Source organism: Channa argus, chromosome 7 (genome assembly GCF_033026475.1).
Source record: "Channa argus isolate prfri chromosome 7, Channa argus male v1.0, whole genome shotgun sequence".
In the NCBI taxonomy this organism is placed as follows: domain Eukaryota; kingdom Metazoa; phylum Chordata; class Actinopteri; order Anabantiformes; family Channidae; genus Channa; species Channa argus.
The window spans coordinates 11,319,349-11,337,519 of record NC_090203.1 but is presented as its reverse complement, the minus strand read 5'-3'; the positions used below and the strand labels follow the sequence as shown (position 1 = coordinate 11,337,519).

Genomic DNA, 18,171 nt, shown 5'->3' with positions numbered 1-18,171 from the left:
GAAATGGGATGATGAGATTAGTAGCCATTATCCACTGAATATTTCAGATGTGTTTGAGCGTCATGGAGTTGTTTGTGACCTTCTTTGAACCTTTATATTTTCTCCACCTAACTGTTTTTACAAAAAGTTTTCTACTAGCAGTATCCAACAGCTTGACATGTTGTAAGTATGCACATCACAGATTTTGTGTTACACAAGAAGTTCAGGGCTAGAACCATGATTTGCAAAGACTTCTAAGGGATGGTGTGTAGTGGTTTGAATACATTACAATGTTGCTTAATTATAAATACATTAATTTAAAATGGTGTGTTTAGTAATTATTGTATAGTTGAGGGCTTTCTAAAACTGAGTGAACAAAGGTTGCAGGATTGTTGTCTTCAACCGCATTTGTTTTAGCCAGCTGTACCTAATAAACTGCTGACTCAGTGGATGTGGTCTGTTCATCTGCGCAAAATGTAGCCTCTGTTGTAAGGAAATATCTTACAAAGATGAATACGCTTCCCTCCAGAATAATAGAGTAAAGATGTTTAAAGTCCTCAGTCTTTGAACTATAATGTAAAACAGATGTTTGTTTTTTTCCCCCAATTCTATCACTGTATGTTTTGGAGATGCAAAATCATGCAAGAGATTTAACTTGTATCTGCAGCAACAAAATTAGCAATATTTTAAAGGTACCAGGTTTTTCTCTGTGTGTGTGTGTGTGTGTGTGTATATATATATATATATATATATATATATATATATATATATATATATATATATATATATATATATATAAAATCTGCTACGACAATTGTTGTCAAAAACAACTAGATAGCAATAATGCAAAACGATACAAAAAAGAGTCATAAAGGTAAAGGTCTGTGTTTTTGTTGAAACATGAAAGTTTCTGCTTTGTCTATCTTTAATTTAATTATCACATTCAGAAAAGTACCCAAAATGAAAAGCAAACCTAAAAGAGTAAAAGTAAACTTAATACAATGACAAAACATTTTATATGAACTCATTTCACACTTGTGCTGAGAAATGCAAACACATTTTGAAAGAAAACCCACATCTGCAAACTGTCAGGTCATGTAAACAGTGCAGTATTTCACAATAAATAGTAGAGTAAATTAACAAAAAAAGGACAATGGCTATTGAAGTAAACGACACGCATGTAAGGACAGAATGAGAACCAGTAAGGGCCCTACAGGTACAGACACAAAAAAATGCCATTTTTATCTCTTTGGATTCTTTTGGTAACTAGAATGTGTCTCTTTTGGCCCTTTTTGTCACTGTTTATGCTCTGTTATTCAGTAGTTTGTAGTCACTTTGGATCTGGTTTTATTTCTTTTTTTTTTTCTTTTTGGTTGTTGTCATTTACAGGGATTTTTAAACAAGAAATAAGTTACCTCAAACACAGGGTCTGGCCCAGTAACCCTCTGTTGGACCCCTGTGCTAGATGCAGGTGGGCACATTTAGTAATCCACCCATAAATATGTTACAAGTAACGTGTTTTGGGGGGAGTTTAGCCATTTTTGATTAATTAATGTATGAACAGTTAATCTTGAGTTCCTTGTAGGTTGCAGTGCTAGTGAAGAGCTTGACTGGGTTAATATTTCCTAAACCACAATTAACATTAATATATATTATGGAATGGCTTAAAAGTAGCATTACGTTTCGGTATTTTGAACATGAAAGTGTTAAAATTTCTCGATGTTGAGAAATCGGGGCGGGGGGGATTTCACAGAATGTCGAACAAATTCGAACAAACACCGCCAACTTCGGCTACCCCGGGAAGCAAAGCACGCGCTCCTTTTTTTCACTAGCAGGTATCAGCAGCTAGCTAAAATAGCACTTTCAATCAGATATGATGGAGAATAGCGAGGGGTGAGTTATGAGCGCAGTATCTGGAAGACGTGTAAATGCTGTCTGTTCATGTGTCACTGGGAGCAGCTGTAGCGGACAAAATGCTGTTTGTCTATTAGACACTTGCATAAGTTGGGCGGTGAAGCAGGTCGTGTCCGTGCTAATGCTAAGCTAACATCCTAGCGTTTGTCCAGAATTTGTATAATGTGAGTGTCAAATTGGTTGTGTTGGATCAAGAGTCCAGCTACTAAATCAGTTAAATCTAAATTGGTATTACAACGTGTGTTTTAAGGTGTTCTAACGTAAACCAGTAACGTTTACTCTCCAGTTTAACTGCTGACCGTTACAGTGTTTTATGTCAACATCGCTAGATTAATAGTACAAATTTCCTTGTGCTCCGTTGGTGTCGTGTTCCAAACAGTTTTTATTGTGGGGTCTGCAGTGGTTTGTGCATATGTATCAACTTTGTTCTTTATGCAAGGTCCCTAACCCTATTCCAGAGGATATCATATTAATGCTTGGATATTATGCACTGACGCTTCAGATGTAACTAACGTTAGGAATCTGATGCTTTCACTGTTTCAGATGCTTTCATCACATTAGAAATGGAAGAAGCGGTAACACTGAAAGTTTGCGCAGTTGGTTCACATTCACACACGATCAGGGATGCGCTAATGTTTCAGTTTTTGTTTGGAGATGATGTTGATATGAAAGACTTATCATACATGTAATTGCAAAACATTCACAGTGATTAAAAAGTATCAGTTAGATTTATTGTAAGCCTCAGGATTTGCAGGTAGCCACTAAAAACATGAAAACTACAGGTGGCCTAATGTTGAAACTTGCTGTACCATTCATTTGTTAAGTGAGACCTGGAACATTTATGTGAAGGTATGTTAAATGATGTTCACTTGTGCTGTATGTGTTTTTGCTCTTCAGAATGGAGGTTGATGGCTGGGACTCTAGTCTGGAGGAAGAACTGGGCATTTCTTTGGATGAGCTGAAGAAATGGATTGAAGAAGCTGTGGAGAAGAGCGAGATCGTGCAGAAGAAAAAAGCTCAGCTAAAGGAACTGAAGGAATGGGTGGAGCAGAAAGAGGAGGAGGAGGCAGTGACTGAGAAGCTTCTTAAAGATGCCAACCAGTAAGCAAAAATTTATTAATTATTAAGTAGTGTTTATTTTGTTATAAACAGTGTTTGCATAGATCATGTTATTCTATAAAGGCCAGCTGAATAAAATACAGAGCTACCATGGCATGGAAAAAGTATCAGATAGCACTGACCGAGTAAAGGCACAATTTAGAAGTTTCAAACACAGCAAAACGAGCTGTCTTAGTTTTTCCGATAAACTTTTGTTCACTAATCATCCAACAGTTGCTCTCTTTGTGTTACACATAATTTAGCGCAATGATCCCACGATGGTGGAACGAGCTACCAAACGCTGCACGCTCAGCTGACTCTCTCCCAATATTCTAAAAACTGCTGAAAACTGAACTCTTCCGCATCTTCCTATGCACTTAAATCTCTTAAATCCTTTCTGCTCTCTTGCACTTGTATCTCGTGAACTGTGAACACTTTTCTGATAGGACTTTGCTTTGATGTTTTCTCCTTGACTTAGATTTTTGCTTGCCTTGTACCTCACTTGTAAGTCGCTTTGGATAAAAGTGTCTGCTAAATGTAAATGTAAATTGTACTTTATGTTCCTTTTAACAATTCTAATAAATAAGAATGCTGCAAAACTTACTAACACCATAATAATATATGTTTTGAAGCACGTTTTTAATAAACATATTTGAAATAAATTGCATACTGTAGCTTTAATCAGGGCCAGTATGTTTTATCAAGGATCCAGTGGACCAGATCAGATCATTGTATCCTGAGTTATACAGTAATTATTTGCTTCTCAGAGGCTGAATATTTTCCTTCCGTCCTCCTTCAGGTCTGTATTGGAATGTGAGAGACTGGTGAAAGCAACCTACCAGAAAAATGGCCTAGTTTACAGAGAAAGCAGCTCAGAGGATGAGGGCGTGGGAGGAGGGATGCTGTCCTCTGAGGTCATTGAGATAGATGACGATGATGATGATGATGTCATTGCTGTTGGTTGTTGTAAGTTGTGTATTTTTCTTATGTGATAAGTTACTAGACAGAAAACAACAAGATTATTAAATATCGGATCCTTTTTCTTTTTCTTACATTTTTTTTAGTGGTTCCCCCAAAGAAGCCAGTCTATCGTGGCAAAGATCCAGTGGTAAGAACAGTAACAAGCATTTAGTCTTGTTTCTGCATTTGTCTAAACTTTAAATCTTAATTATTGTAAAATTTGTGAGTAATCTACATGATGTGAAATAACTAACAAATACTGTGAATTGTATCCCATAAATGTAGCCACGGGGACAATCAAAACCATATACAACTTTTGTTGAAACACGAGTTGTGATGCCTTTTTGAGATATTATGGACACAAGTGAATTATTTCCTAACATGCACATTTAAACAACATTTTTAGAAAGGTGACATAGGAGCACTTAAGAATGAATGGATTGTGTATTTCTGCATTGGTGCACACATTATAAATACACTGTATATACATACATGCATAATAAAATATAAGAGACAGTATTGTTGACCATTGATCAGAATAATTTTGAACAGTATTGTTCCAAATAATAGCAGTACAATGTGATTTAATCAAAATAATCCAGGTTTTTAGTATATTTTTATTGCTACATTACAAACAAGTTACCAGTAGGTGCAGTAGATTCTCAGAAAACAAACAAGACCCAGCATTCATGATATGCACACTCTTAAGGCTATGCAATTGGGCAATTAGTTGAAATGGGTGTGTTCAAAAAAATAGGATGAAGCCAGCACTTGTTGAACATGTATTTGAAAGCCTGAGGAAAATGGGTCGTTCAAGACATTGTTCAGAAGAACAGCGTACTTTTATTAAAACGTTGATTGGAGTGGGGAAAACCTATAAAGAGGTGCAAAAAATTATAGGCTGTTCAGCTAAAATGATCTCCAATGCCTTAAAATGGAGAACAAAACCAGAGAGACGTGGAAGAAAATGGAAGACAACCATCAAAATGGATTGAAGAATAAGCAGAATGGCAAAGGCTCAGCCAATGATCAGCTCCAGGATGACCAAAGACAGTCTGGAGTTACCTGTAAGTACTGTGACAGTTAGAAGACGTCTGTGTGAAGCTAATCTATTTTCAAGAATCCCCCGCAAAGTCCCTCTGTTAAAAAAAGGCATGTGCAGAAGAGGTTACAATTTGCCAAAGAACACATCAACTGGCCTCAAGAGAAATGGAGGAACATTTTGTGGACTGATGAGAGTAAAATTGTTCGTTTTGGGTCCAACGGCCACAGAGTGACGACTCAAACCACCCAAACACTGAATTCAAACCACAGTACACAGTGAAGACAGTAAAGCATGGTGGTGCAGGCATCGTGATATGGGCATGTTTCTCCTACTATGGTGTTGGGCCTATTTATCGCATACCAGGGATCATGGATCAGTTTGCATATGTCAAAATACTTGAAGAGGTCATGTTGCCTTATGCTGAAGAGAACATGCCCTTGAAATGGTTGTTTCAACAAGACAATGACCCCAAACACACTAGTAAACTAGCAAAGTCTTGGTTCCAAACCAACAAAATTAATGTTATGGAGTGGGCAGCCCAATCCCCGGACCTTAATCCAATCGAGAACTTGTGGGGTGATATCAAAAATGCTGTTTCTGAAGCAAAACCAAGAAATGTAAACGAATTGTGCAATGTTGTTAAAGAATCATGGAGTGGAATAACAACTGAGAGGTGCCACAAGTTGGTTGACTCCATGCCACACAGATGTGAAGCAGTTTTAAAAAACAATACTATGTAAGCGATTGTAAAAAAATTAAATTAGGGCAGATTCAAATACCAAATAAAGAAAAAATTGTCAATTAAATTGTGCGGTACATGTTTCAACTTTATAATCCCAATTAACCATAGATGTATTCTTATACAGGGTATTGGTAGTACCAAAATAGACCACTTATTTCACTTATCAACATGCAGGACATGCATTAGAATCATGCTTACACACATCCACTTTCCCCTGTTTGTTTTAATCATAAACAATTTATTAAAAATCTAAATGTGGTCAATAGCTTGCCTGTGATGCTCTACTGTCCAGCTTCTTAAAGTCGCTTTCGACAAATCTTATAACGTAGACTGTGGTAAAAGGTCAACGGCTTTCGGCTTGTCCATTCAGGGGTCGCCACTGCAGAACATGTTCTGCACGTTGATTTGGCATGTGATTTTACGCCGTATGCCCTTCCTGCCGCGACCCTCCAATTTTTTTGTCCTGGCTGACGACCGGCACCAAGGCTGCCCTTGGTGGCTGGGCGGGGCCACACCTGGTGGGGGTGGGATTCGAACCCACTGCCTTCTGCATCCCAACCCAATGCTCTACCACTGACCACCAGGCCCCCAAGACTGGGGTAAAAAGTAGCTCCATGTTTTATGTAGGACTGTTAATAGCTGCTTTGTGAGAGCAGCTTGTGGACATGAGGGGAAAGCTCGTCAGTACATGCAGATGTTGATGTATATTATCTTTATTAATTTTTTGCCAGTTGAAGGAAGCTTCCACAGCTTTACAGAAAACCTCTCAGCAGGTGCAGAAGTTGGTCCAAATAGTCCACAAGCCTTCAGCAGGTTCTTCATTGCTCCGATCTCCAGGACAGCCTCCAGTTCAGTCAGGTGATCACACACTCACCTTAGGCGCTGTGGCATGCATCATATCTGTGTGAGTGTATTCTTATTTTTATGTGTATGTGTGGTTTTTCTACCCCCCAGGTATTCAGGGTTCTGCTCCAGCAGTGTTTGTATCACAGGTTCCATCTCAATCCTCAACCAGGCCCAACTCAAACTTGGCAGAAGATGAGCTTCGAATCGGTATGAGTATTCTAGGAAAGAAACGCACAAAGACTTGGCACAGAGGGACCCTGGTTGCTATCAACCCTGTTGGTGTGTGACTAGAGCATTTATTTTCTTTTAGATCACTTAAACAGATGTTAAGCATTCAACCCACAGCTGATTATTTTCTATTCATAAAGTGAATTATCCTTTGTCCATGTTCAGGAAATGGCTTGTTCAAATATAAAGTGAAGTTTGACAAAGGAAAGAGTCTGCTCTCTGGAAATCACGTGGCTTTCGACTATAACCCCACCCTGGAGAATCTGTATGTTGGAGCTCGTGTAGTCGCCAAGTACAAGGATGGCAACCTAGTGTGGCTCTATGCTGGAATAGTGGCAGAGATGCCTAACAACAAGAACCGCATGAGGTGGGAGGAAAAATAGTGGGGATGCTGATTAGAGCTTGACCTACATTGTATTCTTAAAGCAAATGTCAAATGTAATTGGGATGTTGTAAACGTAAAGACTGTAGTATTTGCAAATATGGATATCTCTGACAAAATCCATGTTCAGGCTGTAGTTCATATCTTTTTTGTTTGTTTGTTTTTTAGGTTTCTGATATTCTTTGATGATGGTTATGCTTCATATGTGACACTACCTGAGCTCTATCCTGTTTGTCGACCATGTAAGCATTTGGTTCTGTATCATCTGCTGTTTCTCATCTTTAAAGTCTAGTAAACTCCGCTGATTTGCATCATCAGAATTGTTGACAAAATTTTGCATTAACTGTATATTTTTTATATAGAATTTAGTGATTTTATTTCAAAAGTGTCAATTTGTGCCAAGTTGATCAAAAAAGAGCAAGATGATTCTTGTTTTCACAGTAAAGCATACCTGGGAGGACATAGAAGATGCATCATGTCGAGACTTTATTGAAGAGTACATCACTGCCTATCCCAGCAGGCCTATGGTGCTCCTAAAGGTCGGTCAGATAATAAAGACTGAGTGGGAGGGCACCTGGTGGAAGAGCAAAGTGGAGGAGGTGGATGGGAGCTTGGTCAAGATCCTGTTTTTGGTATGTTTGTGTAAACATAGGTGTTTAAACATAAGTATACATTTACATTTAGTTCTTTTGCAGATGCTTATTATCAAAATTCGGTAACAAATAAGGTACAAAGCAAGCCAAAAATCCAAGTCAAGAAGAAAATAGTTAGTGCCATGTGAAGAATTTATTTATTTATTTTTTTCATAAGATGCAAGTGCAAGATTGGCCACATGGGTTTATGTATGTATGTACAGTATTGTTCAAAATAATGGTAGTACAATGTGATTAACCAGAATAATCCAGGTTTTTAGTATATTTTTTTTATTGCTACATGGCAAACAAGTTACCAGTTAGTGCAGTAGATTCTCAGAAAACAAACAAGACCCAGCATTCATGATATGCACGCTCGTAAGGCTGTGCAATCGGGCAATTAGTTGAAAGGGGTGTGTTCAAAAAAATAGGATGAAGCCATCACTTGTTGAACATGTATTTGAAAGCCTGAGGAAAATGGGTCGTTCAAGACATTGTTCAGAAGAACAGCATACTTTGATTAAAACATTGATTGGAGTGGGGAAAACCTATGAAGAGGCGCAAAAAATTATAGGCTGTTCAGCTAAAATGATCTCCAATGCCTTAAAATGGAGAACAAAACCAGAGAGACGTGGAAGAAAACGGAAGACAACCATCAAAATGGATCGAAGAGTAAGCAGAATGGCAAAGGCTCAGCCAATGATCAGCTCCAGGATGACCAAAGACAATCTGGAGTTACCTGTAAGTACTGTGACAGTTAGAAGACGTCTGTGTGAAGCTAATCTATTTTCAAGAATCCCCCGCAAAGTCCCTCTGTTAAAAAAAAGCCATGTGCAGAAGAGGTTACAATTTGCCAAAGAACACATCAACTGGCCTCAAGAGAAATGGAGGAACATTTTGTGGACTGATGAGAGTAAAATTGTTCTTTTTGGGTCCAACGGCCACAGACAGTTTGTGAGACGACTCAAACCACCCAAACTCTGAATTCAAACCACAGTACACAGTGAAGACAGTGAAGAATGGTGGTGTAAGTATCGTGATATGGGCATGTTTCTCCTACTATGGTGTTGGGCCTATTTATCGCATACCAGGGATCATGGATCAGTTTGCATATGTCAAAATACTTGAAGAGGTCATGTTGCCTTATGCTGAAGAGAACATGCCCTTGAAATGGTTGTTTCAACAAGACAATGACCCCAAACACACTAGTAAACGAGCAAAGTCTTGGTTCCAAACCAACAAAATTAATGTTATGGAGTGGGCAGCCCAATCCCCGGACCTTAATCCAATCGAGAACTTCACAGGATTGTTAAATCCTAGAAACAAAAATATTTGTACAAAATAGTTTTGAGTTTGTAAAGTCAACGGCAGACACTGCTATTTTTTTGAACACACCCCTTTCAACTAATTGCCCAATTGCACAGCCTTAAGAGTGAGCATATCATTAATGCTGGGTCTTTTTTGTTTTCTGAGCATCTACTGCACCTACTGGTAACTTGTTTGCCACGTAGCAATAAAAAATATACAACAAACCTGGATTATTCTGTTTAGTCACATTTTACTGGTATTATTTTGAACAATACTGTATGTAGATGGAAAAGGTGTGTTGCTGCTCTCCCTAGATGTAGGCATCAAATTCAGATGATTCCAAATGCAGAGTATAAAAACCAAGCGAGGTTACGACAATCTGAGAGTTCCTTGATATCTTGGCAGGTTGCAAGGAACACGAAGTCTATAGCAGAAAATTGTGGAGAAGGACCTTTCCAATCTAGATTGCCATTGAGCAGTTTAATGCTCCACAGTGTTACTGGGGAAAAAAGACCAGAGATCCTAAGAATGTGATGGAGCTACAGATATTCTGTGATAAAGCCAAATTCTTAATGAACTGCACTGTGAATGTATAATGACTGTGTTCAGACACAAAATGTTGTTTGTATAATGTTAGCTTAGGCAGCTTGTGCTTGACTGTGCCTAGGGTCATGTGACTGACTAATGCAGAGAATCCGGTCGTTTGAGAGGCTGTATATACTTGATAACCACTGACAAATCATTCATCAAACTTCTTGTGCTAATTGCTTTTTATCAGGATGATAAGAGGAGTGAGTGGATCTATAGAGGCTCCACCAGGTTGGAGCCAATGTTTAACTTGAAGATGACCACAGCCAGTACTCAGGAAAAGAAGCTGGCTGGTCAGCAGAGGACACGACCTAACATGGGTAACACACTCACATAATACAAAATGAACACAAATACTAATATCTAACACATTTTTACAGCCAGCAACCTTCTGTTTATACTGAGTCTCAGCATGCATTCATACTTTTACTGATTTAATTTTATTTGATTTCTTACTGTGGGATTCAATCTCCAGGGGCATTAAGGAGTAAGGGCCCAGTAGTTCAGTACACCAGTGATGGACATGTTGGAGCCTCTCCTGTCAAAACACCCCAGGCCCCACTGAGCCAGCCGTCACAGACACCACAGCGTCCACAGCCCATACAGGCTCAACAAACACAACAAAGCCCTCAGTCCACACAGCCTGCACTGCCTCCACAGCCTTCTCAGCCTCCACGCGTTGAGTGAGTAGAAATTAGTGAACATCTTACCTACACTGATATTTCCACTTTGTTCAATAAAATGTGAAGCCTTGACATTACTACAACTGTAATTATCTCCACCATTCAACCAAATTACTTCATCAGCATTAGTATCTTCTCATTGCTCATAATTCTTGTTAAAACTATGAGCTGATCCAAAAACAAAAATACAGTCAGTTTTGGCTTATTAGACATATTTAATACTTTATTAATTAAAAATGCTGATTGCTGGATGATGTAACGTAGATGAGTTGATAGGAAGTGAAGGCTTTTGGGATTGACTGAATGCCTGTTTCCCTTCTCACCATCTTCAAGCAACAAACATCAGATGGCAAAAAAGAGCACATCTCCGTTTGTCCCAGGGGTGGGAGGTACACATGCCTCCAAAGTCACGCAGTCTTCATCCGCCACTCCCAGCAACCTGTCTAGGTGAGTTCACTTTATTGCTTTTTTTATTCGCCTAATATTTTGCTACATGTGACCCAGAAAAAAGAAAAGCAGGTTAGAAACTGATAATTCATTTGTTTGTTAATCCATAGTGGAAGGATGGTGAATACCCCAAATACTCCTATTTCCACTTTCCCTCAATCATATCAGAGAGCGCTGCCCTCTCTTTCTCACACCACCCCTCCTGTGCCCCACCAAATGGCCACCATACCACATCAGCCCTCTTATCGCGCCCCGACAGACCGCATCTTCTACCTTGCGCACACGTGTCAGCCAGCCTGTTTGAAACGTGTCCGGCCTACAAAACCAGATGTGCATCGAGGAAAGAACCCCCTCCTCACACCCTTATTGTATGATTTCAGGCGTATGACGGGGCGGCGCAAAGTAAACCGAAAGGTAAACAGAAGATGTAATATGATTTAGGGCTGTAAAATATGTAAACGTCTTGTTTTCATTTATTTTTCCGTTGACATGCTTGCAGTTAAACCCTTATCTTTCACTTTTCCACCCCACAGATGTCTTTCCATGTAATTTACAAAGCTCCATGTGGGCTTTGTCTGCGTAACATGGCAGAGATCCAGCACTACCTCTTCCAGACACGCTGTGACTTTATATTCTTGGAAATGTTCTGTCTAGACCCCTACGTACTTGTGGACCGGCCTTTCCAGCCACAGAGGCCATTCTATTACATTCCAGACATCACTGGTGGCAAGGAGGACATCCCACTGTCCTGCGTCAATGAGATCGATACTACACCTCCTCCTAAAGTAGCCTACAGTATGTAATTGATGATGAAGAGATCCAATTGAGATTACACAGAATTTTTTTTGTCCTTCAAGCAGAGCTGCACTGCTTCCAGAGATGTTCAGTTAATAATTTAATAAAATTTTCATACATAAATGCCAAATATCTTACCATTGAGGCTTCCCAAACATGTAAATTGGATGAGATATGGTTAATTTGAACAGCTTTAATTTGCTGTATTTTGAAATGTTGGTCTGACTAAACAAGAAATTGAAGATTATCACTGTAAAATTTTGAAAATTTTACCTTTTTGTTTTCAAATTTTTTATAGACAGTAATATATAATTAATAGAAGATTAATTATTCATTGAAAAAATTGTTGTTAAATTAAAAACAATTAATAGTTACAGCCCTGCTGTGGAGATGTTCATTGTGCTAGATTCATTATTGCTGTTGTTGTTCACTCTGACTAATCAACCTATGTTTTCTTTTATGACTTGTATGACGTACTGTATGTAGGTATTTGCGAAGGAGGTGGTTGTACAGTTCACTTTCGCATTTTGAGACCAACATTCCCCCTTTGCTTTGCAGGATTTATAGCAGGTTTACCTAGAATATAACCTCAGTAGTTAAATTTTTCTTTTCCAAAATAATGCCACATCAGACCACAACTTCTAAAGCCTCTTTCACACATTCACTGGAATCCTGAAATTCTCTGAAATTTATCCAGAGGCAGTGTATGTGAGGGCAGAAATGTCCAAGTGAGATGCTTCTGGGATTTGAGTCCCTAGTACAAAGTCCGCATTATGTGCGTGAGCCTGTGCTGTAATCAGAACACTGTTTTCTGCAGGATTTTTTTTTATTATGTTGTACCTCCTGTATGCGCTGAACCCCAACTGAAATCTTCCAGTTTCTCCAAATGTGAGCGCTTTGGACTCAGACAATCTCCAAATGTGTGTCCAGAGCTGTTTTCTCCAATAATTGTCCAGAGTTCATATGTGAGGGAGGCGTTTTTTCTATGATAGTGATAATTAAGACCTCAAATCATCCTTCTATGATGTCGATATGCTTCACAATCTGTTTTTGTACAATTCTTTAAAAGAAATCAAAAGTGTATATCCATTAGTCAATATATCATAGTTAGTTTTCTTCTTTTTTCAAGGTAAAGAGCGTATTCCTGAAGATGGTGTATTTATCAACACTAGTTCGGACTTCCTGGTTGGTTGTGATTGCACTGACGGCTGTCGAGACAAGTTAGTGATACTGTTTACCTGTATCTTATCATTTTTCAGTTTTCTCTCATTGATGATATTCTAAAGCTGTGTCTAAATTGTTTCTTTATTACAGGTCCAAATGCTCTTGTCATCAGCTGACCCTTCAAGCTACGGGTTGTACACCAGGAGGACAGATTAACCCAAATGCTGGATATTTGCATAAACGATTAGAGGAGTGCCTGCCTACAGGGTCAGACATTGTTCACACATACTAACTCAAAGCACTTCCCTCGAATGGTGCACTAAGAAACAAACTCACTCTCACCCCTTAAAACCTGATAAGAATATAATTACAGTTATGTTATTTTATTATTTCTTTTATCCTTTCGGCTTATCCTGTAAGTCCATTGACGCCATTGCGGGTAAATTTGTCAGAATGTTGATTTGGCACAGTTTTTACGCTGGATGCCCTTCCTGACGAGCACTCCCCAATTTCTAGTGGGCTTGGGACTGGCATTAAACCTAATTTGGTTGTCTTGTCTCATGGGCGATATTTGTTCTTTTCTCTGCCTGCTTTTTTTTAAATTTCTTTTTTGTTTCTTAGGATCTACGAGTGTAATAAGATGTGCAAATGCTCTGTTCAGATGTGCACCAACCGGCTGGTGCAACACGGCCTGCAGGTGCGTCTTCAACTCTTCAAGACTCAGAATAAGGGATGGGGCATCCGCTGTCTGGATGATGTAGCCAAGGGGTCTTTTGTCTGCATCTATGCTGGTGAGGAAAGAGAACAGAAATAAAATAATTTGTACACAAGAAAAACAGACAGATATACAGTTCTCTTCTTCATGGTTAAGAAAATAACTTCGTAGCAAGATGACTTAACTTGTTTTCTTTTACTTTACCAGGAAAAATCTTAACAGATGACTTTGCTGACAAAGAAGGTCTGGAGATGGGTGATGAGTATTTTGCCAACCTGGACCATATAGAGAGTGTAGAGAACTTCAAGGAGGGTTATGAGAGTGAGGCTCACTGTTCAGACAGCGAGGGGAGCGGTGTGGATGTTTCCAGGATGAAAATCCAGCCGTCAGCTTTAGTGTCAAGTAACTCTGCGGGGCGACTATCCAGGAAGGGTGAGTTTAAATCCAAAGCAGTCCGTTACAGTGGTGGATAGATTATCACAGCTATCTATAGGCACGTCTTCGACTAAGAATTTCCAAAGCCTAACCTGATTCGTCAAGTCGTCAATCGTTGACTGGCAGTCAAAATCAATTTTATTTATTTATTAATTGCCCATTGATTTATTTTTGTCACATTAGTTCCATTTTTTTAAAACCACACAAGAGCTAAAACTGCATTGACTTGGGTGACACTGTCCTCATATAAGTATACATATTTTATATACTTATATGTATACAACTAATGCCTAATGAAGGCATAGACAGACACAACACTCTGTGTGCTTTTCTGCGCTCTCTCCCTTTCTCTCCATTAGTTCTCCTCTTGTTTGTTTATTGAAACTTATGTAGTTGTTAACTTTAGCATCAGCACATGCTCTAGTGTTCATAAAGCAGTCACCACTTTAAAAAGTCCTCTCCTCTCCTCCTAAGCTGTGTTAGTCATTAACCGTTGCAGCTCCGTGATGAAAACTGAGACTAACGGTACCATCCGCATTGTAGCTAATGGCTAACAAATAAATTAAAAATTAATAAATTATTCCCTAACGACTCCTGGGTTAGCTTAGCGTCATTGAAAAGAAAATAAGTAATTTACCAGAGAGGGGGAGAGAGAAAGCAAGAGAGAGGCAGAAACGCTGTGTCACAGAAATCCATTCTCCAGAGTGGATTAAGTCTATCTGTGTATCGCAGATAGCTATGGTTCATACCCGTATCTTAATTATAGTGAATTACAGATGAATCACCTTTATACATGGATCCTACAGCCTAAATGTATGCATGATCCATGGATGATAAAGATACAGAAAAGCATGTGCCATTATCAGAAGTTAGTCAGCCCTAAAGAGGAGTTTCTAAAAGTAAACTAACTTAAAGTTGACTAACTCTTTGGAAAAGCTGGGCACAAACCTTCAACCTTATGGACGACGAGCGGCCACTCTACCAACAGAGCCACTGGCGCCCTATTAAAGGCACATTCATTATATATAATATTAGAGTTATATTTAAAATTTTATTAACAGAATTACTTAACATTTTATGCTATATATCATGATTATCTGGAGAAAACAAGCACTCAGACGTTCAACACTCACATATAGTCAGAAAGGAATAACCACATTTTGCAAGGATTCGACTTTGAGATTGGCAGTCACATTAGGTGGCTTAGGTCTAATTCTAGAATTTTAGACTATTTTGGATCACCCCTAGTTATTTTATTACTTGATCACAGCTGATATTTTATCTTCCTCGTTTTAAATGCATTTCTTTCACCTTTTTTTTCTGTCTCAGACCCAAGTTCCAGCTCCTCGAGCGACAGCAATGATGATGATGATAAAGACACTAAGAGTGAAGATGAAAGTGACAGTTCAGATGACACTTTTGTGAAGGAAAGTTACTACAGCTCCAGCTCTGTGTGGAGGAGTTACACCACGCGTGGTCAAGTCAAGGGCAACAAAGAAGGTGAGATGTTATCAGTTATTAATTTTAGGACTATGAAAGGCTTTACCGTTGACTAATTTCAAGCAATACGACATTTTTTTGGTGTCCAAAATGTTGGCTCACCTCACATTCACCTCGCATTCTGCTATCCTACAAAAGTGCTGATTTTGGAAGGACAGGACAAAAGCTTTTCTCCTTCAGCTACCTTTTTAAGCAGCTTCAGTGTTTTGGAAAATTAGTGTTTTGTCTTCTCACCCTCACCCCTCTCCTTCCTGTCTCAGGGAGTCAAGACAGCAAAGATGGATTAAGTGCATCTGCTAGAGGAACTGATGATGAGAAGCCGCCATCCATACCAGAGGAGTCGGGGAAAAGCAAAGTGGCTTCCTGGCTCACGAGTCAAGGGCTGAAGAAAGTGAGTTCAGAGTAGAGAAAGTAAGATAAATGATTCATTAAACTGAGCACAGCCTTTTGTCAAACTATTGCAGTTTTATATAGAAGTTTTTATGTAGAAGTGTTGTGCTTTCTCTTAGAGGATAAATAATGAAAAGTAGCTCTTATTTTAGGTTATCGTGTGTAATAATTGCTCAAAATACTCAATAACCCCTCTTTTTTTTCCATTACAGGAATCAGGAGACAACAAGAGGTTGGTTTGACTTGCCAGAATATGCTTTTAACTATATAATAATTTACAGCAGTACTTTGTGGCCAATAATAACACATAAAGATAGATTGCTGTTAAAAATAACTTGATTAAATAACGTGATTGTTGCAGTCAAGTGAAGACAGAAACTGGGAAGAAGCAGGATGTGATGACCCTTTCTGATAGTGACGATGTTCAGACCATCAGCTCAGGGTCTGATGACAACAAGGAGCGAGAGAAAGCCACCACAGGTATAGAGAGGAAAAGAAAGAAATGTAAGAATACACCACACTGACAATCACCACTTGCTTTTAACCGATTTTCTTCTCTCTCTTTTGTTTTTTGTTTTTGCTGCTGTTGTCGCTCAGGTGTGACTAAGAAGCAGGTAGCTGTTAAATCTACACGTGGCATCGCCCTGAAGGGCAGCCACAGCATGATGGTAAAAACAGGTGGAGCTGGAGGAGGAGGAGGGCATGGGGGTCAGGGGAAAACAGGACAGCAGGGACAAACTGGAACAGGTGGGGACAATGCTCCTAAAAACACACGCCAGTTCTTTGATGGTGAAGAGTCGTGCTACATCATTGATGCTAAGTTGGAAGGCAACCTTGGGCGTTACCTCAATGTAAGTGTGTCAAATATATGTCACAGTATAACCATTTGCTGCTAATTGTTTCCACTTTATTTAACTCTGACTTTGTCATATGTGTCACCTCTCCCCATTACAGCACAGCTGTAGTCCAAACCTTTTCGTCCAGAATGTGTTTGTAGACACACATGACTTGCGGTTCCCCTGGGTGGCGTTCTTTGCCAGCAAGTAAGTTTTGAAACAAATGTTTGGTTTTTCAGCAGTCTTTTGTCAGTTTAAGGACCCTCAGTGGAATGGTTTTGAGGTGGGAGTTCAAGCTAAAACCAAAAAAGTATGCAAGCTAACCATAAAAGGTGACAAATGAACTAGGGGTGCAGATTTGACTATAAAGCCCCTTACAGTTATACGCTGCTTTGCATTACTCTGATGGCATCTGAGCATCTCGTGTCTGAATGAGCACCCTGATCTCTTTTCTGCAAAAGTCGCAAATGCAGTGTTGTTATGTCGGACCCAGTACCATTTACATATCACTTTCAGAATGGTCACATTAACGGATGAACGTGCAGACTAACAACTTGTTGACATAGTTACCAACTTAAGAAGTTCACCTCACAAAAAAACATTTGAGAAAGCCGTAAACAATAATAACATGATAATAAAAATCTCTGCCATGTTGTAGTAAGAAAATTAAGGATGTCCCTGTGCCAATACCATTGTTAAATTTTGGGTCAGATACTGCCCTTGTGTAATTCACAGAACCAGGTTTAGGTTGGGCAGCCATTTACTTGACCAAAAGGGATCGAGTTGAAAAGTAGAGAGAAAGACAACAAGAAGCCAAAAAAAAACATTGGGCAGATCTGTAGGACAAGTAGCTGCATACTGAAAACACACAGCTCCAAAGCTGGGGATACTTGCAGATGTTCCCCGCCACTATTTAGATGAGCAGTGTCTACCCAGTGTCTCATCTCATCATTAACTCAGTGAATTGATGAGGATTTCACTTTCCAGCAACTTACTCTATACTAGAAGAAAAAGTTGAGTACTCGTATGAGCACTTGGTATCTGCAAGAACCTGAACCTTTTTAATTTTTTTTTACAATTTAGTTTATACCCTTATTAGTCTACTCAATTATGTGTGTGTTTGTGTGTGTGCGCGCGCGCGCACATGCGTGCACATTCAGGCGGATCCGGGCTGGCACCGAGCTGACCTGGGACTACAACTATGAGGTGGGCAGTGTGGAAGGTAAAGTCCTGCTCTGTTGCTGTGGATCCACCGAGTGCAGAGGACGACTGCTGTGATGTAAAGCTGTCATGAACTTATCTATAGGAAACTTAGAAGACCCCTTCACAGTAATGTGTTTGTTTTTTTTTTATTATTATGAATTTTATTACTGCATTTTTTGCATTTATTTTTTAAGAACACATATTATTTTATCTGTGAATTGTTTCCTTATATCTGAATAAAATATAATTTTCTTCAGTGAACCAAAGCTTTCTTGTCATTT

The 18,171-nt window shown here is 39.1% G+C and overlaps 1 protein-coding gene across 4 annotated transcripts; it reads left to right on the top strand.

Annotated features, from left to right (window-relative positions):
* The first annotated feature begins 1,722 nt into the window (after positions 1-1,722).
* setdb1b (SET domain bifurcated histone lysine methyltransferase 1b) lies at positions 1,723-18,150 on the top strand. 4 transcript variants are annotated; one of them, XM_067509234.1, is made up of 25 exons: positions 1,723-1,872; positions 2,791-2,994; positions 3,791-3,957; positions 4,056-4,099; positions 6,470-6,596; positions 6,693-6,863; positions 6,978-7,179; positions 7,363-7,436; positions 7,636-7,826; positions 9,913-10,042; positions 10,198-10,405; positions 10,739-10,852; positions 10,963-11,266; positions 11,386-11,647; positions 12,777-12,867; positions 12,962-13,078; positions 13,433-13,602; positions 13,734-13,958; positions 15,291-15,461; positions 15,722-15,852; positions 16,064-16,083; positions 16,213-16,331; positions 16,449-16,702; positions 16,806-16,894; positions 17,848-18,150. In XM_067509234.1, exons 1-25 carry the CDS (start codon positions 1,853-1,855, stop codon positions 17,963-17,965), a joined length of 3,723 nt encoding a protein of 1,240 aa, XP_067365335.1. In that variant the 5' UTR covers positions 1,723-1,852; the 3' UTR covers positions 17,966-18,150. The 4 variants fall into 4 exon arrangements, with proteins under 4 accessions (XP_067365335.1, XP_067365338.1, XP_067365337.1 ...); XM_067509236.1 differs by having other exon boundaries at positions 1,787-1,814; XM_067509235.1 differs by lacking the exon at positions 1,723-1,872 and adding an exon at positions 1,879-2,057.
* The last annotated feature ends 21 nt before the right edge of the window (positions 18,151-18,171 follow it).